The sequence below is a fragment of the Terrapene carolina genome, unplaced genomic scaffold (genome assembly GCF_002925995.2).
Source record: "Terrapene carolina triunguis isolate 2854851 unplaced genomic scaffold, T_m_triunguis-2.0 Scaffold31, whole genome shotgun sequence".
NCBI classification, from domain to species: domain Eukaryota; kingdom Metazoa; phylum Chordata; order Testudines; family Emydidae; genus Terrapene; species Terrapene triunguis.
The window spans coordinates 9,964,486-9,987,959 of NW_020664382.1; the positions used below are offsets into that span (position 1 = coordinate 9,964,486).

Sequence of the window (23,474 nt, forward strand, 5' to 3'; positions counted from 1 at the left end):
ACTGGCTTCCAGTTCCAATCTCCCCCTCCCTCTCTATCTAATTTCAGTGTGCCCCTTTGGTCCTTTTCCCAAGTCCTTGTCCAGCCAGCCCTACAACCTGGCTTCTCATCAGATCGGCCTCCCATCACCTTGTTCCCCCATCCCAAGGGTTCTCAGTTCCAGTCTCCTTGCCCAGTCTTCATTCCACTCAGTTCTCAGTACCCATCTCTGCCCCTGCCTGCCAGTTGCAGTCCCTGTCTCCCATCCCCCCTAACGCCCAATGCCTGCCAGGCTCCTTGTCCCAATCTACTCCACTGCTCCCCAGAAGGTCAACTCTTGTCCCCTCTGCATTTGAATCCGACAGCTTCCTCCTCCATGCTACCTGGGCTCCAGGGGCGGGGGGGCAGGAGGGGTGTCATTGAGAGCACAGGAGACATAGGCTCCATACTCTCAGTTCAGGCGCCCAGACCCAACACAGCCCAGAGCTGCAACAGCAGGGAAAGTCCTGCTCAGTCCAGGCTGATGCATGCCCAGTGTGGATGGAATTTAGGGGGAATTTAGCTGCTAAAATCTGAGAAGTCTTTATTGAGCATGTACAAACTGTGATTTTTCAAAGGCCTATAACTTTCCCAAGTTTGAGCAGATTTTCATTAGGGTGTCAAGAGGCACATCGTGGACACAAAGGACACCCCCTACCAAATTTTGAGTCCCTGCTCCACAGCATGGGGGCACTAGAGCTTTTCAAAGAAAAGTTCGCCAGTATGTAACATGGATGAAGCAATTTATTTTTCTCTAGCCTCGTTCTTGGAAACAAATAGTTTTGGCTAAAATTTTCCAAGACAAAAGAAATCACCCTGAGGCTGACACTAAGCATGAGAAATATAGGCCAAACATTCAAATGTTGGCAAAATTTAAAGCACAGGGTCTTATAATGGGAAGTGTCAGTCAACCTTATTAATAGGCAGTTCTACCAGCCCCAGCTGTAATTTTATATATATGAGTTATACATTACCATGTAAAGTCAGGGAAGAGCTGGCTTACTTCTGGGGGAGGAAGAAGGAAATGGTGTGATTTCCCTCCCCAATGTTTCTAAGAAATCATGTCAGGCCTGACCCTGCAATGTGCTGACAGTTCTCAACTCAAGGGACGTCACTGGGAGTTGAGGGCCCTCAGAGGATTGAGTTTTGTGTGCCCATCATGATTTATAGTAAAGAGCAGATATTGCAAAATAATTCAGAGCCACAGTAGAGACAAAGGGCAGTTATATTTTTAAATTTAAGCACAAGCCTTCCTATTTTATTTTTTTAAATAAAACTTTCATAGGATAGGGGAGATATTTAGATATCAAAAAACATATTTCTCCCGAAGATGATACTGCAGTCTACTGGCATCACACTGTTTCCCAGCTTGCAATACTGCTAGCTGAATGGGGCACGGTGGATCATATGGTAACCAGCAGGGTGTGAGGTTCAAGTGGCTCAGTTAAAAGAAAGGAATCTATTTTGAGGGACAAAGCCTAGGAAACTCATAATCCGAAGAAAAACAGATGGAGGGGGGCCAAGCTCACTGAACTAGATGGCTGCTGTAACAGGTGGGGGAAGTCTAAGCGAAATGTATGAAAATCTCCAGGTGAGCCTGGTGAAGCGGGAAGAGAATGGTTTTCAGTTCAAGAGACTGTAAGTGCTGTGAGTTTTCCTAGTAATCAGACATGGGCAGCCATAGAAGATCAATGATGATTAGGCTCACAGTAGAAGTTCTAAAGGGGACATAGGAAAAAGTCCTGTCCCTTTGCAGAAAGTGACTGTGGGGGAGATGTGGTCTTATTGAGTTCACAAGGCCCAGGTTCCCAGAGGGCTGTCCCAGACCAGTCTGGCTAGAAGGCAGTGAGTGGGTGGGGGGATGGTATTGGGCTTAGTGGACTCAGGGAGTGCCCAAATATTAGTGCAGCAGAGTCGAGTCCAGGCAGGTAGTGTCCTGCCCATGAGCCTGGTATGTTTTCCTGGGGAGAGACTAGGAGCAGTTTCCTGCCCTTCAGAAAGTGCTGACGTGATCAGGGAGGTCACTCGTGGCCACCAAAATAGAAACAAGGCATGCAGCAGCAGCAGCCACAGCAGTGAGTCTGGGTCTTGTACAGCAACATAGCTCTTCAGGAGCTTAGCTCTGACTAGGTTGGAAGGAAAAAAGACCATAGAGCGGGCACTCTTTAAAAGTGTATTCTCTTTTGGAAGATACTCCTTGCGTTTAAAATGGGAAATGCCAGTAGAATCAATCTCTTTCAAACCTGTAGAAAAATTTAAGGCACACCCACTGTTCCAGGCTCTCTTTGTGGTGAAAGATAGGTGACAGGGTGTCATGTGCCCTATATGAGATGCAGAGCCATTTTCTGGACTCCCCTTAGCAGTCAGCCCAATCTGGACTGACTAGTTCTAATCTATGGAATGTAAGACATAGATAACTCCTTAAAAGTAAACAGAACTAGGAGAAGGGGCAGAAGCGGAAAGGGCTTGCAAAAAGAAATCCTAGGACCAGCTGGACTCTAGAGAAAGCCCAAGCTTAAATTTATAACTTGTTTAAAATAGTAAAAGGAAATCCCAAGAAGGGGGTATTTTTAGAAGCTATCGAGTGTATAGGGAATATAGACTCATAGACTCATAGACTTTAAGGTCAGAAGGGACCAATATGGTCATCTAGTCTGACCTCCCGCATGATGCAGGCCATAAATGTTGACCCCCCCACTTTCCCTTAACTCTGCTGTTGAAGTCTCCAGATCGTGATCTAAAGACTTCAAGTTGCGGAGAATCTTCCAGCTTGCGACCCCTGCCCTATGCTGCGGAGGAAGGCGAAAAACCTCCAGGGCTACTGCCAATCTACCCTGGAGGAAAATTCCTTCCCGACCCCAAATATGGCGATCAGCAGAACCCCGAGCATACAGGCAAGATTCTCTAGCCAGACCCTCATTTTACCAGCGATGGCCATTCTTGCCTAATTGATTAAAGACACGTTATCCCATCAAACCATTCCCTCCATAAACTTATCTAGCCTAATCTTGAAGCCAGACAGGTCTTTCGCCCCCACCGTTTCCCTCGGAAGCCTGTTCCAAAATTTCACCCCCTAACCCTAACCCTAACCCTAATATGGTAGGAGCAGGTTGGGAAAACATGTTTACATCACTTGTCTAGGAACTCTGTTTGAATTTATTCAGTCCCATGCCAACTCGCATTCCTGTTGTTGGTTTACAATACACACAGAATACAAACACACACACTTCTGAGCATATTTCCACTCATGTGTTGAATACCTTATACTAGCTTCAATAGAAACTCCAAGCCTCTACACATTTCTCAAAAAATTTATTTTAGAATAAGAGCAGCTTTAAGAAATGAATGCATCTATCCCGTCTAGAGCTGTGCAAAGACGGGCCATTCCATTTCATGGAAGATCTGTTTCAAAATCTATTTTGTTCCAAATAGGACCCCCACAAAATTGAAATTCCCCTCAAAGGCACCACAGCACTCCGCATAGCAGGTTGTCCTGGGGCCGCGGACCTTGGAAACCTGGTTCCCCAGCAGCTGGGTAGAAACATGCTTGGGTTCCACAGAACTGTCTCCACAAAATGCTTCAGTTTTGCTAAGTCAGCAAATTCCGATGAAAATCTGTCTCATTTGAATTTTTGCAACCAGCTCTTCTTGTAATTCTATCAGTTTGTTCTGTTTTCTCACTTTATTTTTGGCTCATAATTGATAATAATTGATGTTTAATCTCCCATTCTGAAGCTAGCAAAATCCTGCCTTCTGCTATGCATATACAGCTCCATTGAAATCAGTCAGTCCTGCATCTGCATCCAAAGGGCAGAAATTTGAATTTCATCCTTAGTGGAGAAATCTGTGTGTGTGAGGGGGCATGGCAGGGGGGTGGAAGTGGGGGAGGTGGAAGTGGGGGGGGGTGGGGAGGGGTTAACACAGCAGGAAGCTAAAATATCTCTTGCAAACTCATCTGCATACAGAATACATTATTCCTATAACCTCTATAGGTCTGTATCAGTCTCAAACTACCCTATAAAGTGTATCAGTTTCAAAAATATATTCCTAATTAGGGTAAAAAATAGCTTATACTAATTGAAAAGAAACTGAGAAGATCCGTTTAACCTTCAAAGTTTAGCATTGTCCTCTGACTGAACAAACTTAAGAATAGAATTAGAAGAAATATTAAGCCCCAAACTTCAGAGTCAAAGAAATTTTGCTTAAAAGTTTAATACGCAGCCAAGTAGGAAGTCAATATCTAATATGAGCTGCCATGCAGAATAGTGTTTAATAAGAACAGACTAACTCTACCCAATGAACCTAAAAATGGTCTGAGACAGACTGACAATATCCTGCACAAACCTTATGACATTAAAATAAAATGTATTGAATTAAGTTAAACCTTATTCAATTTGGGTTCATACTTTTGGGGGTCCATTGTATTAAAAAGGCAATTGTGTATGTGTTTTTGTGGAATTATATGGTACCTTCTCTAGTAGGGAGGGGGATGCTAATGCATTTCCTTTGTTATCAACGCTTTGAAGCCACCCCTCTGGAGAGGTGCGCATATACTAGTTCAAACTAGATTCTAGGGACCAACAGACAAAGAAGGGGGTTTTGGATAAATAGCCTGGTTTTAAACTGGCTCAGGGCTTTCTTCCTGATCCAGCAACCAGACAGGACCCCTGGTTCACAGAGAGCCCCAGTCCTCAGGGTAGGATTGGAAGGACTGGGCCTATTGAGGCTCCATAAGACTGGGTGCTTGTTCTGAGTTGAAGCTGTGATGAACTTGTAACCACAAGCCAGTGACTTGGGTGTGGGTTTAAAGAACTGCTCCTGCCAGAATATGTTTTCTACTGTAGTATTTTTTACCTTCAAAATAAAATAGGGTTGCATAGAAAGAACTGTGTGGTACTTTTAACTATAGCAATTACACTTATTAATTATCTCTGAAGACGAAGCCTCTCTCTGCTGGGAACAATGCAGCACATGCAGGGAACTGTAAAGCCTGGACATACCCCAGTCAGAAGAGGGAGAGACACAGGTCTCCACTCAAGAGAGGCAACCAGAGGGAAGCTGGAAGCCTGAGAATGGGTGCCATTGCTGGACCAGTGAGCGGAAATACAGGTTCAGTTATCCTGACCTGTGACATGGTCAGAAGAATGTTGCATCAAGACTATTCAGACGAAGGAAATGAGATTATGTGGTTTTACTACTGTAGCAAGCTGGAGGAAGGACTATGGGTTGCAGAAGGGAAGAATGTGGAGGAAGCACCAAGAAGTCAATCTGTGTGCCCTTGGCTAAGAATGTTAAATTGCCCTTGGAGCAGCTCTCTTAATAAAGAGCCAGCTTAGTTTACCGGGAACAGAGTCCACACATTACCCAGCACTCGGTACAAGAAATAAATACAATAATCATTTTCAGTGTAGCCTGGAGTCCCCAGACAGAAGTGCCCATGTCCACAGACCTGGCTACAGGCAGCACCATACTCCTGTACATTTACTTTTCCTTTCCATTCCCCCAGCTTTTCAAAATGACACCAACCTGGAGCCTAACTACTACTAGGGTGGGGAAACAATACAATATTCACAAGCACTCAGTAACCAATGTGGGTAACCGGATTATGTCTTGCATCTCTAGCTGTAGCACCTAGATCAGTGGTTCTCAAACTGGGGCCGCCGATTGTGTAGGGAAAGCCCCTGGAGGGCCGGGACAGTTTGTTTACCTGCCGGGTCCGCAGGTTCGGCCGATTGTGGCTTCCACTGGCCGCGGTTTGCCGCTCCAGGCCAATGGGGGCTGGGGGAAGCGGCGGTCAGCACATTCCTTGTCCCGCGCCACTTCCCACAGCCCCCATTGGCCTGGAGCGGCAAACTGCGGCCAGTGGGAGCCGCGATCGGCCGAACCTGTGGACCCGACCGGTAAACAAACCAGCCCGGCCCGCCAGGGGCTTTCCCTACAAAAGCGGCAGCCCCAGTTTGAGAACCACTGACCTAGATGCCTCAAATAGATTGGGGCCCCCATTAGGCTAGGCATACAAACTGAGGTAGAGACTCTTAATATCTAAGAGCCTGTGACATCTAAATAGACAGAGGGTGGGAAGAGGAAGCAGAGGCACAGAATGGTGAAGCAACTTGCCCAAGGTCACACAGCAGGTCAGCACCAGGCAGAGACAAGGAACAAAACCCCAGCTCCTCTCGTACCCACAGCTCAGCACCCACTCTACTGCTAGCTCACTAGTCTTAACAACTTTGAAAGAGGTACTTCTTGGTTGCTGTAAAAATAGAAGTTTAAAACAAGGACTCTTACAGCAGGGATTGTGTTTCTTGTTCCAGATTCATTAGTATGTATGTTTTTCACTTGAATCCTTTCTGTGAGATTAAGTAACAGAAAATGCACCAGGCTAAAGGAGAACGAGTCCTTTTCCAACAGCATTTGCATTTATGTGACGAGAGGGAGAGTGCTACTTGGGAAGCTGTGAAGTGTTTGAAATTTCAACAAAAAATGAAAATAAAACCTCCAATTTATTAATTACTCATTCTGTAAATGGAGAACAGACTTTCATTTACATCATTGATGGAGTAGCCTTAGTCAAATGAAGCAATACAGCCTGGTTGTCTGGCTGAGTGAAAATAGAACAGAAAGATGTCCAATAGACGGAAACATCCATAACACCAGTGGCTATGCAGGAAGTACTATCCTAAAGTGCAATGGAACACTCTAGAGAATTAAGGGGAGAGAGAGAGAGAGAGAGAGCGCAGACACAAAAATGGTGGTACATTGATTTTTGGCTAAAACATGCTATTACCTGCAGTGATGAATGCAACAACTTTTCTATCCATGTATAAATGTGTAATTGGACTGTACAGTTACAGTAGTTTTTCATTTTTGTAAAATGGGTGGAAAGCTATGAAGCGTTAAGACAAAATACAGGTAACACTGGTCTACAATTTTTGAGAAGTCGTCTGCTTCAGAGATAAAATGTGCTATTTATTATGTATTTTGATGTGCTGAATTCAAATATGACAATTAAAACAACTGATTGGCTACTGTTTCTAAGATATTTAAGTTTTTACATTTTATGTCTATGTATATTGTGTAGATAGAGTTTTAATCATAAATTGTAAACCTAGGTCTTTTCATGTGTTTATGGTTGCTTTACATGATAATATTTCACCTGTCCTGTTTATGTAACACTTTAAAAATCAGCAAAAGGGTTATATAAATAAAATTTATTATGAAACAAAAGGCAAAAAACTATTCTGTACATAGTTTAGTCCTATTCAGTGTCTACTCGGCGCTTCTTGGCTTGTCTCTTGTATTCATTAAATGGAGCATCTCTTGTCACTGTCCAGCAATAGTCTGCAAGCATTGATGGGCTCCATTTGCCCTGATAGAGTTTCTCCATTGTTGCAATGTCCTGGTGAAATCGCTTGCCGTGCTCGTCGCCCACTGCTCCGCAGTTCGGTGGAAAAAAATCTAGATGAGAGTGCAAAAAATGTATCTTTAGTGACATGTTGCAACCAAGGCTTTTGTATGTCTTGAGGAGGTTTTCCACCAACAACCTGTAGTTGTCTGCCTTGTTGTTTCTGAGAAAATTTATTGCCACTAACTGGAAGGCTTTCCATGCCGTCTTTTCCTTGCCACGCAGTGCATGGTCAAATGCATCATCTCGAAGAAGTTCACGAATCTGAGGACCAACAAAGACCTTCCTTTATCTTAGCTTCACTTAACATTGGAAATTTTCCATGGAGGTACTTGAAAGCTGCTTGTGTTTTGTCAATGGCCTTGTCAAAGTTCTTGATCAGACCCAACTTGATGTGTAAGGGTGGTAACAAAATCTTCCTTGATTCAACAAGTGGTGGATGCTGAACACTTTTCCTCCCAGACTCCAATGACTGTCGGAGTGGCCAATCTTTCTTGATGTAGTGGGAATCTCTTGCACGACTATCCCATTCGCAGAGAAAACAGCAGTACTTTGTGTATCCAGTCTGCAGACCAAGCAAGAGAGCAACAACCTTCAAATCGCCACAAAGCTGCCACTGATGTTGGTCATAGTTTATGCACCTCAAAAGTTGTTTCATGTTGTCATAGGTTTCCTTCATATGGACTGCATGACCAACTGGAATTGATGGCAAAACATTGCCATTATGCAGTAAAACACCTTTAAGACTCGTCTTCGATGAATCAATGAACAGTCTCCACTCATCTGGATCATGAACGATGTTGAGGGCTGCCATCACACCATTGATGTTGTTGCAGGCTACAAGATCACCTTCCATGAAGAAGTATGGGACAAGATCCTTTTGACGGTCACGGAATATGGAAACCCTAACATCACCTGCCAGGAGATTTCACTGCTGTAGTCTGGAGCCCAACAGCTCTGCCTTACTCTTGGGTAGTTCCAAATCCCTGGTAAGGTCATTCAGTTCACCTTGTGTTATGAGGTGTGGTTCAGAGGAGGAGGATGGGAGAAAATGTGGGTCCTGTGACATTGATGGTTCAGGACCAGAAGTTTCATCCTCTTCCTCTTCCTCGTCTGACTCAAGTGAGAATGATTCTGGTGCATCAGGAACCGGCAGTCCTTCTCCGTGGGGTACTGGGCGTATAGCTGATGGAATGTTTGGATAACGCACAGTCCCCTTTTTCTTCTTTGACACACCTTTCCCAACTGGAGGCACCATGCAGAAGTAACAATTGCTGGTATGATCTGTTGGCTCTCTCCAAATCATTGGCACTGCAAAAGGCATAGATTTCCTTTTCCTGTTCAACCACTGGCGAAGATTTGTTGCACAAGTGTTGCAGCATATGTGTGGGGCCCACCTCTTGTCCTGATCTCCAATTTTGCAGCCAAAATAAAGGTGATAGGCTTTCTTAACCATAGTGGTTATACTGTGCTTTTGTGATGCAAAAGTCACTTCACCACAAACAAGGCAGAAGTTATCTGCACTGTTCACACAAGTACGAGGCATCTCTGCTCACTTTGGCTAAACAGAAATATGTCCCTTTGCAAAATCAAACACTGACAGATAAGAGAGCACGACACTGTATGATTTCTAGAGCTGATATAGGGCAATTTGTTCAGCAGAGTGATGTAAGCTTCGTTATGATTGCATCATCCATGACTTCTAGGAATAACATGATGCAATTCATATCATGTATGACGCAATACCAGCTTCAGATTGCATCATTCATTGTTTTGCCTAAAAAGCAAGTACTGTCCAAATCCAGTCATAGATTTATTCATAGATCCAGTCAAAGATGTATTTTAGTCATTTCTGTTTAAATTGAGATCCCTTCCCTTTATAACTGACTTATCCTACGCCATTCCCAAGTCAAGGGTCGTATATACTGACCCAATAGCATATCTTGAAAACTAGAGCCAATCAACAATTTTAAGCATCATTTTCGTTCTCAGTGACCCAGAATTAGTAAAGTTTGACTACATTTATTTCAGAAGCATTTTGGCTGTAGAGCAGTGTAATATGGACAAAATGTTGAATGTTGCTCTAACCTTTAGACCAAATCTCAATTTGTAACTTTAAAAAAAAGGTGTGTGTTTAATATAGCATGACTGAGTACAAAAAAGAAGCAGGGAATAGTGTTAATATAGTGCAAACACTTCAGGTTTGATTGTAGCTACAAGAGAGAGGCGCACACTGAGCATATGGGCAGTGTCTCACTACCCCCAGGGAGCTCCAGGAGGAACGGCGCTTAAGGCGGCATAACACCTCTTGTAGCACCTGAGGCAAAAAAGGGAGTGTGCACTGTGCACCATCCTCAAGGATTGTGAAACCTGCTCTCTGCTGTGTTCAGTTCCTCCCTTTCCCTTGTTCCCCTCAAGGGGAGCTAAGAGGGGAACAGTTCTTGAGTTCCCTGGGATTGTGCCTGGCTCTTAGGTGAGGAGCATTAAGGACACTCCTTATGTACTTCCTCTCCCTCCCCCAAGCACCCCAGCAGGGACCCGGCACAATCTATTCTTTAGTTTTATTGTTTAGATGGCATCATGTTACATGGCATGATCTGAAGCCCAGGTCTCAGCACATTAAGGCCCTACGTGCTCCCTTTGAACACAATGGCAAAATGCTCATTGGTTTCAGTGAGAGCAGGATTAGGCCCTTTATGTTCGCTGTGGTGGGAGGCAGAAGCACAAGTGTATCAGGGCATCTTGGCTTTTAAGATTTCACTTCCTTCTCATACAGTTTCGAGCTTCCTTGTGGAGTGCATGACTTACAGACTACTGGCATCCGGATAAATAGTACCCTATTGATCAGCTTTTGGAACACAGTGTGGTACTACTGCCCAACGAAGAGGAAACAATGTCCCACAATGCAGTAATCTCAAACACTCGCTTACATGTAACCCAGCTAACTAATTCATTGGGCTCATTGTAACATCTTACATTTATAGAGCACCGCTCATCCAAAAAGATCCCACAGTTCCTCCCAGGTTACATGTGAACACTGAAATGCTGGCACCTCTAGGGCAGGAGGCAGTAAGAAACTAGCTCACAGCACACTACACAGTGTGAAAAGAGTGTGTGGGGGAAAACGCTTCCAGGGAGTCTGAAAGAGTCCTCTCTTGAATTGGGAGGGACAGAGAGATGTTATTGACAGCGTTCACGCTAAGCATAGGAATGTTTTGCAAGCGTAATTTGAGAACTAACATTTCTGCTGAATCCATTTTCCTTCCTTAGAAATCCAAAATATCAACATATGAAAAAATGTGGGCATTCATGAGCAGCAGGCAGCAGACTGCACTGGTGAAGAACAATGATGAGGGAATCCAGCGGGTGCTCACAACGGACTATGCCCTGCTGATGGAATCAACCAGCATAGAATATGTGACTCAGAGAAACTGCAATCTCACGCAGATCGGCGGACTCATTGATTCTAAAGGCTATGGCGTGGGAACTCCTATTGGTAAGATGCATTAAAGATAATTAATGATAAGCAGACCTCAAGAGGTTCTGGGCAGTTAAATCTGGATGCCCATTAGGAGCTCTCTGTAACCTTTGAGCACCCAGGATCCTTCTTTCATTCAACGTCTCCCCTCTTGCCCCAGCTACAGCAATGGCTCTACTCGGCAGGGGCAAGAGGGCGGCTTGTAAGCAAGCAGGAAAATTAAGGTGTAGAGCGTGCCTTCAAGAAGCAGTCAGTTGGCCTGCTGCTCTTGTGGATAAAAGGTCCTGTTCACGGGTGACGGGGTGCCCTCTGCTCCTCCCTCCCATGTTATTAAACCATGCTAGCAAGACAGATTACATATTTGCTGCAGGAGCCTTATATATATATATATAAAGATGGGGATGTGGGGGGAGAATCAAGGTAAATGTGATCTCCAACATATGTACCCCTTGGAAAGCTGCATGAAAGGAGACAGGATTGATATCGCACCCTATGCGCCATTGCCTGTGCACCTTAGTAGAATAGTCTACAAAGTTTGCAATGATTTTCAGAGCAATATGTAGGGACTATAAGAAGCCATTGCAAGACTATATTCCTACATCAAGAGTCTCAATGCTTTGGGTGCATTCTTAAACCCAGCTCCCTCACTTCCGCCAATAAGTAGCTGCCCTTTTCAGTGGATTTGCTTGCCTTGCCCCTGTATGTTTCAGTACTTTGCCAGTTATACATATTTAAAGAGAAAGCGTATTTTCCACAGAAAGTGGGTCCTTCTGCAAATGGACATTGTGTAGCCAGTTCTTTTTCTAGTTTAATATATTTGTCCTGCTCAGTCATGCACTCACCCCACCCATGTCTCTTCTCGGTTTACATCAGCGTAATTCCACTGGCTTCAATGGAATTAGCTATAGATTTACACTGGTATAACTGTTCACAGACTTTGGCCTTTCAATTTCTTCTTTGGCCATCTTTGAGTGAAGTAGAACAACCCAGAGTACACATACCCCTAGGGGTACATAGTGGTCTTCCAAGGGGTACATCAACTCATCTAGATATTTGCCTAGTTTTACAATAGGCAACATAAAAAGCACTAGCAAAGTCAGTACAAACTAAAATTTCATACAATGACTTGTTTATACTGCCCTATATACTGAAATGTAAGAACATTTATATTCCAGTTGATTCATTTTCTAATTATATGGTAAAAATGAGCAAGTAAGCAATGTTTCAGTAACGGGAGGCTGTGACACTTTTGTCTTATGTCTGATTTTGTAAGCAAGTAGTTTTTAAGTGAGGTGTAATTTGGGGACACGCAAGACAAATCAGACTCCTGAAAGGGTACAGTAGTCTGGAAAGGTTGAGAGCCACTGAGGTAGAAAGCCTGCCCCAATATATTGAACTCTACCCAATCTTAGCCAGAATTCCCTAGAGATGATATTGTAAAAATATTTTTCCATTGCTTATGTGAGAACAAACTTCTCTGGCTAAGAAGAATGAACCAAAAATTTAAAATATCCCAAAATAAAGATAAATACATGGCAAGAATTTCATAGCAGTTATAAAGCTGCCATGCTTAAACTAAAAACAATGAAAGATAATTGGAACAGATGGTAATCCTCAGAGAGAACACATCCACTGGAAATGCAGCTGTGGAATATATTGTAAGAGGTTTCTTGTATGATGAATATGCTGTTTTAGAAAGATCAGTTAGGATTCAAGGATATATAGAATATATGTACAAGTCTCCAAGTATCTTGAAATAAACCATTTTAATGTCATATGGACAATTTTAATAAGAAATTAAAAGTTGAAACTTGCCCTAGACAAGGTATGCTGCAAAGATACTCCCATAACACACATGAATTCCCAAAGGAAACGTGCTCAATTGTCTTCTCCCAGTATCCAAGACCATCCCATCAAGTTATTTCTAAGATGAACGTACTTTGGGTTCTCAGTATTTTTAGGACCAAATATTTAGCCAAATCTGCCCTTGTGCAATCCTCAGAATTCAAATGCACAAACATGCCTACACTTTACAGGTGCAGATGCCCAGGCACTTCAGAAATCCTCATGAATGTGCCAAGTATGATCATAGTGTTGTCCTCAGACAAGTGGAAAAGATAAAAATGTAATTCTTGATTTAAAAAATCTGTATATCTAGCTAGAGACATGAATGGCTTTTAGCACTAGAGATAGCTGGAAAATGGAAATCCCTAACTGTGAAAAATTTCGCATCTTTGAAAAAAATTTCAGTCAAATAGGGATAAAACATCAAAACTGAAATATTTCATGGGAAAGGTTTTCAAGAAAAATTAAATTTCAGAAGAACCAAAGTGAAATTTTCCAGGTTTGCAGCTGCCCAGCTGAAAGGCTTTTGTCAAATTATAAGAGCCTGACCCTGTGACAGCCAAGTTGAATGTCTACACTGCAATTAAAAAACGGGGGCTGGCCCATGCCCACTGACTGGGACTCGTGGGATTCAGGCTAAGGGGCTGTTTAATTACAGTATAGACGTTCCAGCTCAAGGTGCTCTGCCTCGGCAACTCAGAAAGTGAAATTGACAAGACCATTCCAGGCAGGCAGCTGTCATTTTGATTTTCCTGATGGAAACTAATTTTTTGGGGGCAGAGAGGGGAGGAGAGAAATTGAAATGTTTCCACTGAAAGTTTCAGTTTTCCAAAAAAGGGCATTTTTCATTGGAAAAATCATTCCAACATTTTTTTCCTACCAGCTCTACTTAGTATCTGAGCAATCTCCACAAGTTTAAAAAAAAAAAAAGTCAAGGCTCTTTCTTCCTTCCCTAGCACAAAGAGGCAGCTACAGGGGACCTTCACTGTGTTGTTTCTATTAGTGGTTTTTAGTGACTGTGTAAGATGTGGGTTTTGCATTTGGCTCTGAACTAAAGCAGCCAACACTTGTTTTTCTTTAGCACTTATCTGCTTAGTGCATTCTGAGAGGACTAGTGCATAGGACATAGGTAACATTTAAAAAAAAAACAATATGCAAAAGGGCATCTTAGGAGGAATTCAGTTGAACAAAGAAATGTTATTAAATGTGTCAAACAAGCACTAATTTCACAATTACTGCTGCCAGTGCCCGTGTGCTAGTAATTCTCATACTAACTATTAACAGTGATTTGGGAGGTAGCTAAGCAAGTGGGTAGCTGTATTTCAACAACCTGAGAGGTGGCTTCTGTTAACAGCACCAAGGCCATAAATTAAATATTGAACAAAGAGGTATCAGAATGGATTTGTGTGAATTTTTACTACTTTCCAATAATAATTTTAAAAGTTCCAATCCAATGCTCTAGGCACACTTGGCAAAAATTCTAAAAGTACAAGTATAAATACAGTGGTCTCTGTTACTCCCAAGATTGAATTAAATAACCCCACAGCAACAGAAACAAAGAATAGATGTTCCACACAATCCCCACACCAATCCATCTCCTTATGGTGGGGTCGGAGGGGGGGGAGAAACAGAGGGAGAGAAGAGGGGCCTTGCAGTATACCCTGCAGGCTAACAAACTCTAGCTGTTGCAGGAACCAGAACCCCTCCTAAAGATTAGGCAGCTGTACTCGCTTTCCAGGAGGCACTGCTAACTATATTTTAACTGGCAACTTTTAACTTTCTTATAAGATTTTTTTTAAAAAACTAGAATGCATGTTCATTAAAATAAGCTATTCTTATACAGGGTATAATTTTCCCTTCATTGCTGGCTACCAGGGCCAGTACTTCCAGTAGGTGACCCCCTAGGGTCGCCTAGGGTGGCAGGATTTGGGGGGCGGCATTTTGCCGTCCTCGGAGGAAATTCGGCTGCGGGGGGTCCTTCCGCTCCGGGTCTTCGGCGGAAATTCGGCGGCGGGTCCTTCACTCGCTCCGGGACCTGCCACCGAAGTGCCCCGAAGACACGGAGTGGAAGGACCCCCGCCGCCGAATGCTCAGAGGAGGAGCGCTGCCGCCTAAGGCGGCAAAAACCCTGGCGCCGCTCCTGCTGGCTACCCAAAGCAAAGGCTGCTGATCTTTGGTTACCCAGAAAGACTTTGCATAATCTGATATCTCTTGGCATCTGCGGTCTCAGCATATCCTACTGCTGACAACAGACTGTGCTCTGAAAGCTATCTGAGGCTTGGCACTGCAAATGAATGAACTCGGATGTTTTTTACATTGTTTCTCTAAACAATATAGTAGGCTAAAGGAAATAAAAAGCTCGGGGGGTGTCTTACTGTATTCATAGTACAATTATTTTAATATATTTGTTTATTGTACCATAAGATGCATGGCATGTTAGAGAGAATGGATCTATGGGGACAGATTTTCATAGGTATTTAGGCACCTAAAGATGTAGATAGGCTCCTAGTGGGATTTTCCAAAACACCTAGGCACTTTTGAAAATTCCACTAGATGCCTATCGTTACATGCCAAAACACCTACGGAAATCTGACCTGCAGGCCCTGCCTTAAAGAACTCAATGTTGTTTACATTGATCAGGTTGGAAATTGCAGCCATCTTAGTCTGCAGCTAAAATTACAATTGTGGAATCATTACTTAGACAGCTGTCTTGCTAATTGCTAAGCTAGTAGGTACGATGACTAGTCACACAAATAAGTGATTGACCACATTGGAGTTCTTCCAATCTCTAACTATAAGGCCATATCTACACTACAAAATTAAGTTGACCTAGCGTACGTTGGCACACAGCCACCACAGTAATTACATCGCTTGTGTGTGTCTACACTTTGCTCTTTGTGTCGGTGGTGTCCCCCCTCACCAGGAGCATTTGTATCAATTGTACTGTCAGCGTGGGAAGGCTCCTGAAAGCCAGCAACAGTCGACATAAGCAATGCAGTGTCTGCACTGACACTGCGCCAAGCTAATTACATCAACCTCGACTCTATGCCACTCAGGGAGATGGAGTTATGAAGTTGGCATAGCAGGGCAGTTACGTCGGAGGAGTGAAATGTATGTGTAGACATTTCCATAGTTAGGTCAACATAAGCTGTAGCGTAGACCAGCCTAGGAGACAAAGCTTCTCACAGTTGAAAGTCCAGACTGGGGAATTTTGTGCTTGCTGCTAATTAGTCCTGTCCACACTGCTAGCTCCTGCTAGTCTATTAAGCTTAATTGCTCCACTGCGACTTTGTTCTGCTTGCCAGGCATCGTGCATACTCATCCACTCTGACAGTATAGCATGCATTGGTGTGTTGTTACCAGTAGAATGTCAGTGGAGGGAAAGCAATAAATAACAGAAAGAAAGGCCTCAAGTACTTTACTATCTGCACCTATATGTTGGCAAAACTTTGCAGAATGCAAAGAAAATACAAGGCCAGCTTCAGCTCTCATAACCATCCAGCTCAATTGTGATAAATAAGGACGCAAAGGTATAACTGAGGCCAGAACTTATTTAACTCACTGTGTGTTTTCTTAGATTGTGCTGAGTTTTAAATGCAGTGGTACAAAAAAAATTTGAAGTAAACTGAATAGATGTAAAAGTAGAGAGTCTAGGAGAATGTGAAATACTCAGACACAGAAAGGAATTTAGGGGAAAATCTGCTGCAATGCAGTGGTTTAGCCAAAGTCCATTGTAGGCATCCACAGAAATCCCAATGCATTCCCAAATGAATAGCTAGACTTAAAGATCCCTCTCTTTGTCAGTCAACAATGCAAATTTCACTAGCTAATGCTATCCATCTATAAGAATGAGAGAGAAATCTAAACATGAGCAGTCATGCACAGAACTGTTTTGGTTATACTCTATCAGGAATAATTTGCATTGTTATAAGGGTGCACTTTTGTCTCAAATGCACATCCCCCCACCCCAGCCCTGCAACAAATACTAAATGGTTTGTTCTTGCTCTACAGGGTCTCCTTATAGAGACAAAATTACCATTGCCATTCTCCAGCTACAAGAGGAGGGGAAACTGCACATGATGAAAGAAAAGTGGTGGCGGGGCAATGGGTGCCCTGAGGAGGACAGCAAAGAGGCCAGTGCTCTGGGGGTTGAGAATATTGGGGGCATCTTTATAGTGCTTGCTGCCGGACTTGTTCTTTCAGTGTTTGTAGCCATTGGAGAATTTATATATAAATCCAGGAAAAACAGCGATATTGAACAGGTGAGTTGTCTATTGCCAACTCGTTTCTGGTTTGTTTTTTAGGGCTGGGGTTGCCACGGCATAGGAGGCTGTACCATTAAGAGTCTATTCAGGCTCTTGTGTTATTGAATCTTTGCCATGCATTTCTGGCACTAAAGCCACATAAATTTATTAAATGAGAAGAGGGAAGTACCTCACTCAATCCAATTAGCGTTATTTAGTATGACTGTGCAGAAATTTCAAGCGTAGTTAATTTCTCGAACAGTTGTTGCTTGGTCATAACACTTCAAACAAATGGATTTGCAAAGGAATAAAAACAGAAAACTGCAGCTCTCTCTATAGCTTCAGTATCATCCCTTTGGTAATGGCAGCAATCTACTGGTCTGTCTCCACCAATGCAGTTCTCTCTCACTCTAAAGCATTCCTTCAAAGCCAGGTGTCTGCATGTTCCACAGGGAAGGGCAGGCCATAAAGTGGGGAGCCTTGATAGAAAGATGGGAGCCACAGAACAGTAGGATCTAGCTTAAAAGTGATCCGTGGAGTAACTCAACTGAAGGGTAATGAACAATATAAAAACCCAAGAAAATAATGGATGGAAACCAATACATGGATTTTGCAATGTTTGAGGAAATACTGTTCTGTTTTCATTATAGAACCTCGCACACACTAAATATGTTTAAGAACAAAGCGAGATGAAGAGCAGTACTACTAAGCACACCCCAGATCCTGCAACAAATACTAAATAATTTGTTCTGCTCTACAGGGTCTCTTTAGAAAGACAAAATTACCATTGCCATTCTCCAGCTACAGTACAGTTACTGTCCTCAGTAATCCCTACTTTGTCCCTATGTCTTCCCTTGTCACTTCTCTACTGAGACCCCGATTCTGCCATCTCATCTTTGTAGGTGGATCCCCAGGGCCTGCTCAGCCCCCCATTTCCCTTCTATGGGACTTGGCTTGGGATCAGATTGGAGGCAGGCACCATGGCTTTATTTGTCTGTATGGCGCTTAGGTGCATCCAGTGGATCAGTTAGAGCCAATAACAGTGTTAGTGGCATCCATTAGTTTGGCCATCATGGTACAGGGATAGGCTTATTGCAGGATCGAGGCCTAAAATACTCTAAACTGCTCCATGCAGGCAGATCCCTGCACCTGAGCAGACCTGCACTAAAGTCAATGGCGCTGCACATGGACACAGAGGTCTACCTATGTGGAGCGATTTGCAGGATCAAGGCTTTAGTAAGCCAAACATTTGGTATTTTAGGCATAAATCCAAGAGAACTGATGTACTTTGTATATATTGTTAATTTCTTATAAGTTTTAAAATCTCAATTACCAGTTTCAAAAACATACAATGAAAAGAGGGTTTCTCCAGCTCTTGACTCAGATAGGTTTTATCCATTATTCTATTTCTATCCTTTTTGTATAAAAAAGCAAAGGTAATGCAGTTGATTAAAGTTTGTAGGAAAAATGATAATGGGATAAGTGTGTAGGACAATATTTCTGGAATCATAATTAATAGGCCAAAAATTGTATCCCAAGAAGACTATTAATTCACTTCTTTATAATTTGGGTGAGTACCAGTGTGAATCTGATGTGACAAGTTCAGTTTATGTGAAAATCCTGCTACTATATCACAGCAACATGCAATAGACGGTAGCTTGTCTCATCATAATGAAAATCTTCAGCTGCATTAGAGTAAAGTGGCGATATCACATATTACTATCACAGAATCTGTGGGAAATGACTGTATAAAAAGAAGAATACAGAGAGTTTCATTATGACTATAAATTGCATATAATATGTGACTTTTTCTGTTTCCATAATAGTATTTTTAATTTAGAGGTCTCATTTTCATATTTTTTGTTATTTCACTTATTTATTTTTTCTCCATTTTTTTCCTGCATGCAAGGCCTTTTGTTTCTTTTATGGACTACAATGTAAGCAAACCCATCCATCCAACTCCACCTCTGGAACCACCTTATCTACGGAGTTAGACTGTGGCAAATTAATCCGAGAGGAGCGAGGGATTCGAACACAGCCCTCAATTCACACTGTATAATCAGTAAAGGAAAAAGGTGTGTCCAATGGAAAGCATTCATCTTAAAGAGTGTACATGACAGTGATCAAAATATTGCCTCACATATTAATAGCCTTAAAGCCTGGCTACTGTAGCAGATGGATCTCCAGGGTCCTGAGAATCTGAGCAGTTAGGTGCATATCATAGAATAAAAAATAGATTTAAAAAAAGTGTTAGTCTCTATATCTCTCTATAGAGAATAAGCCTCTTGTCATTCCTTTGGGTAGTTCAGCATTTTCAGGTGAGAAAAATGTATTTACCTTCTTTCCATCTTTCCCTTGCATTGCCATTTGCTGAAAGTATGATTTGCAGGAACTCACTCTTTAGTCTCTGCAGAGCATTTAGCAAGAAGTCCATGCAGTTATTTAGAAACCTCACAAATCAACAATCTGCAGGATTCCATTAACTCTCTGAAAGGCCCGTTCATGGCAAAGAGTCAGTGATTATTAGCTGACAGCACTTTGTTCCCAATGTCAAATATTTAATTAATTTTAATTCATCCATTTAAAATTCATTATACACCACCTCCAAGCAGCTTGTACAATTGTACCATAAAATCACACTTAGGTTTTAAGCTGATAACCATTAACATTAAAAAGAAAACTATTCCGTGAATACATCCTCATAGAACACCTAGTTTTCTTCTTGTATACACTAGTTTTACATCAGTGGAATAGCATAGATTTAATTTTGATGTTCATCTGTGTAACTGAAAGGAGGATCAGACATACTGTACTTATTATAAGACAGAGGATTCTTTCATGATATAAGCACCAATCAGGATATCAAATCGTGTTGAATTGTAAACCCTTGGCATTTGTTTTGCATAATAAATATACAAGTTACTACAAAGTTGTGTGTAGGAAGTTGGTCTGAATAGCTATGCTGAAATACTATTGTGACTGTAGTTTTAGATATATATTTATATAAATCTGGGATCAGAATAACGTCATAAACCATGATAAACTGCCCTTTATTCTAAATAAGCCCAGTTACTTTTTATCCAGATCTGATTATACCCCAGCTGATCCTGTAATTTCACTTATTTCATCTCCCACACATCACTCCCATCTGTCTCTTTGGTACAGTGTCCTGACCATTAGAATTCATTTGTATTGGTCATCTTTGTCTGCTGTGGGTACTTGAGTTTTTTTATCTATTGGTATGGTTGCTTTGTACACTGCAGTTTACCCTTGCAATACAAGATGTAGCAAGTTAATGATCCCCTTTTTTTGATGGACCATGTCTGAGCTCTATTGCAATTAAACACTTCTTGCTGATTGACTTCTTCACACTAAGTAGGTGAAGTGCTCCAGATGCTCTAGTCTCCCTTAACACACTCCAACTCAGCCCTGTTCTGATTTCTTCTATCTGCTTTCTATCTGACCTGAATACTGAGACAAGAAAACATGGTCTTCTATATACAGTGACAGGAGTTTTGCTCATTTTGTTTCCATTTTGCATTATTGTCTATTGGCCAATTTTATTTACCCTTTTAATAATCTTAGTGGTTTCCCTGGTTCTTCTATTGATCTTAAAAAACATTTGTGTTTTTATGACCAAGAAAGTACTCTTTACAATGGAAGCATGTCAGTTTGTGTCTGTCCCACTCAAGATCCTGGAAGAAGTTATCCTGGTTATGATGGAATTACTCACAATAGTTAATACTTCACCTTGTAACAAAATTTGTTGGCTAAGGCCCCCAGAGCTTTGATCCATAAGTCTTGGCAAAATTTGTGTGCTTACAAACCAAGATCTAATCGCAGTGAGAGAATTAGGCACTCTAGTCCCAATTCAACAAAGCATTTAAGCATGTGATTTCCCCAGTGGGAAAAGAACTTTAATGCCAATCAAATCCAGCTCCTCTGAGCTCTCAGAGAAGGACAATGACTACTATGCTTATTATCCTAAACATTGTCCCCCTCAGTTTCCCATTCACCAGTCCCTTAACCTCCATTGAACTTTGGATGGACATTCAGTGTGGAGTGCCTTTGTTTTGTTCAGTTTTTAGATGAACACCGTCACATCTTTGAGAAAGACTATAGAAAAAAAGAGCCAGTCTTAAGAACAATGCTCCTTACTTCTTGTCTTACTGTGCCAAACAGCATAGTAGATTTAGCTTGCCTCTGGGGACAATCATGAAACAATTATCTTGTTTTTAAATGGAATTTCATATCTAACCACAAAGATGTGTTAAAAAACTTGCCGTTCAAAAATTATACCAGCATCTGTTCATGTGAAAAATGGGACAATCACTTGAGCTCTAATAGAAGGTACATTTGTAGCGAAGGTACCCGATCCTGCCAGGTGCTCAGTGCCTCCAGAGAGGAGCTATGCACTCTGAACTCCTATTGAGGTTAATGGAAGTTAAGGGCATTTAGTAATTTTAGTCATTGCACTTATCAAAGCCAAAGGACTTGATCCTAAATGGTTATATTTATTTGTATTATGTTGGTGACTAGAGTTCAGGGCTCCCTTGTGCATTCACTTAGAGAGACTCCCTGGCCTAAACAGCTTGTATTCTACATCAAAAAAAGGACTAAGAGTGGGAAGACAAAAACCATCACCATCTCCATTTACAGATGGAAAGCTAAGGCCTAGAGGGATTAAATGGGTTATCTGAGGTCACACAGGAAGTCTGTGGCAGATCAACAAACTGAACCAACTGATGATCAAATTCTTAAATGTTTTGTCCACACAGATTGTAAGGTCTTTGGGGCAGCGGCCATCTTTTCTTTCTGTGTTTGCACAATGCCTAGCACAACGGGGCCTGGTCTATGACTGGGGGTTCTAGGCACCATGACCATTTTTTTACATATTTTAAAAACGAATGCTGTAGCGCATCAAACTGGAAGTGTTATCTTTATTTAATACTTTTTGTGTTAAGAGGACTATGTCCAAAGACTATCCTTGCTTAACTAGATAATTATATTTTACATATTATTTACCATGCCCTTATGAACATATTCTGCAAAGGCTTCAAAATGCGCTGCAATTACACTTTTCTATAACATGGTTAACGTGCTTATCATTATGAGGAACAGGTCGCTTGTTTCAGATTATAAATATAATTATCTAAAAGGCAACTTGAAAATATGCAGGCATCAGTCTCTAAAATCATTAGTAAGCATCAGGAGACATTTAGAGTCCTTTCATGCATGACTTAGGGCTTGTCTACACTACCGCGGTAGTTCGACGGCTGACAATCGAACTTCCGGGTTCGATTTATCGCGTCTGGTCTGGACGCGATAATTCGAACCAGGAAGTGCTCGCCGTCGACTGCGGTACTCCACCTCAGCGAGAGGAGTACCGCGGAGTCGACGGGGGAGCCTGCCTGCCGCGTGTGGACCGCGTCTGAACCGCGGTAAATTCGAACTAAGGTATGTCGACTTCAGCTACGTTATTCACGTAGCTGAAGTTGCGTACCTTAGATCGAATTGGGGTGTTAGTGTAGACCAGGCCTTAGACTCTACACATGCTTAATGTTTTGTGAGTTATATAAACAAATCTGTGCACTCTGAGCAAGTGTGGTACAAACCAGAAAGGTGTGGAACTGGTAATGATTACAGAAATACTTAATAAAACCCTTCACATCTCTGAAGTTTAATTCTACTCTGAGAAGAGACTGCATACAAATAGCATTTTATCATTTCTCAGTAACATCTACGTCAAATTTTCAAGAAGGATTTTTCCCCAAACTGCTAGCTCTGCAACTTGACCCTCTGCTTCAAAAATCAATAGGCGCTCAGTCCTTCTCATGCATTTACACTAGTTCTGAAAGATATGCAGGTCAGATTTTACTCTCAGTTATCCCACTAGCCTTCAATTGGTTTGTGGGGCTGGCAATCAGAGAAACCATCTTTTTTCTTACCAACTGAAAATTGGGAAAACAAACATGAAATGCCCATTTTTATAGTCACTTTCAGTGCAGAACTATGCTTTCTAAAAATCTGATGCACAGTTTAGAATAGCTTGCCTGCTGGTCTAATTTGTATAATTAGCTCTTAGTGGCGGAGTACTCAAGCAGACTTTGAATTCACTACAGCAGTGATATTTTCACAAGAAAGAACTACTTTGAAACATTTTCCTCCAGCATATTAGACACATGGCAAAGTACTCCCCCACCCCCAATATTAAGCATATGCCACTGTTTCATCTATGTGTAACTATAAAAACATGGCTACTGTGGCTCACAGAAGGGAAATCCTGATTCTGCTCTTCTTTCTCTGTTACTAAACTCTGAGCTGGATTCTTGTCATATATTCTGCCAGGATAAATTTGTCTCATCAGTGAAGAATTTTCATAATTCTCAAGTGTGACACAGCACCTCTAGATTAAGGTATTTCTTCTTAGGTATTTATGAAGTTCAGTATAAAGTCTTCTGAATAAATTGAAACCACAGGCTTCA

The 23,474-nt window shown here is 42.0% G+C and overlaps 1 protein-coding gene across 1 annotated transcript in view; it reads left to right on the forward strand.

Annotated features, from left to right (window-relative positions):
- LOC112105901 (glutamate receptor ionotropic, kainate 1) overlaps positions 1-23,474 on the forward strand; it is a 218,572-nt gene that overhangs the window by 190,197 nt on the left and 4,901 nt on the right. The window contains exons 13-14 of the mRNA XM_029911584.1: positions 10,693-10,918; positions 16,757-17,007. Coding sequence (XP_029767444.1) covers positions 10,693-10,918; positions 16,757-17,007 — 477 coding nt within the window. The remainder of the gene's footprint in view (positions 1-10,692; positions 10,919-16,756; positions 17,008-23,474) is intronic.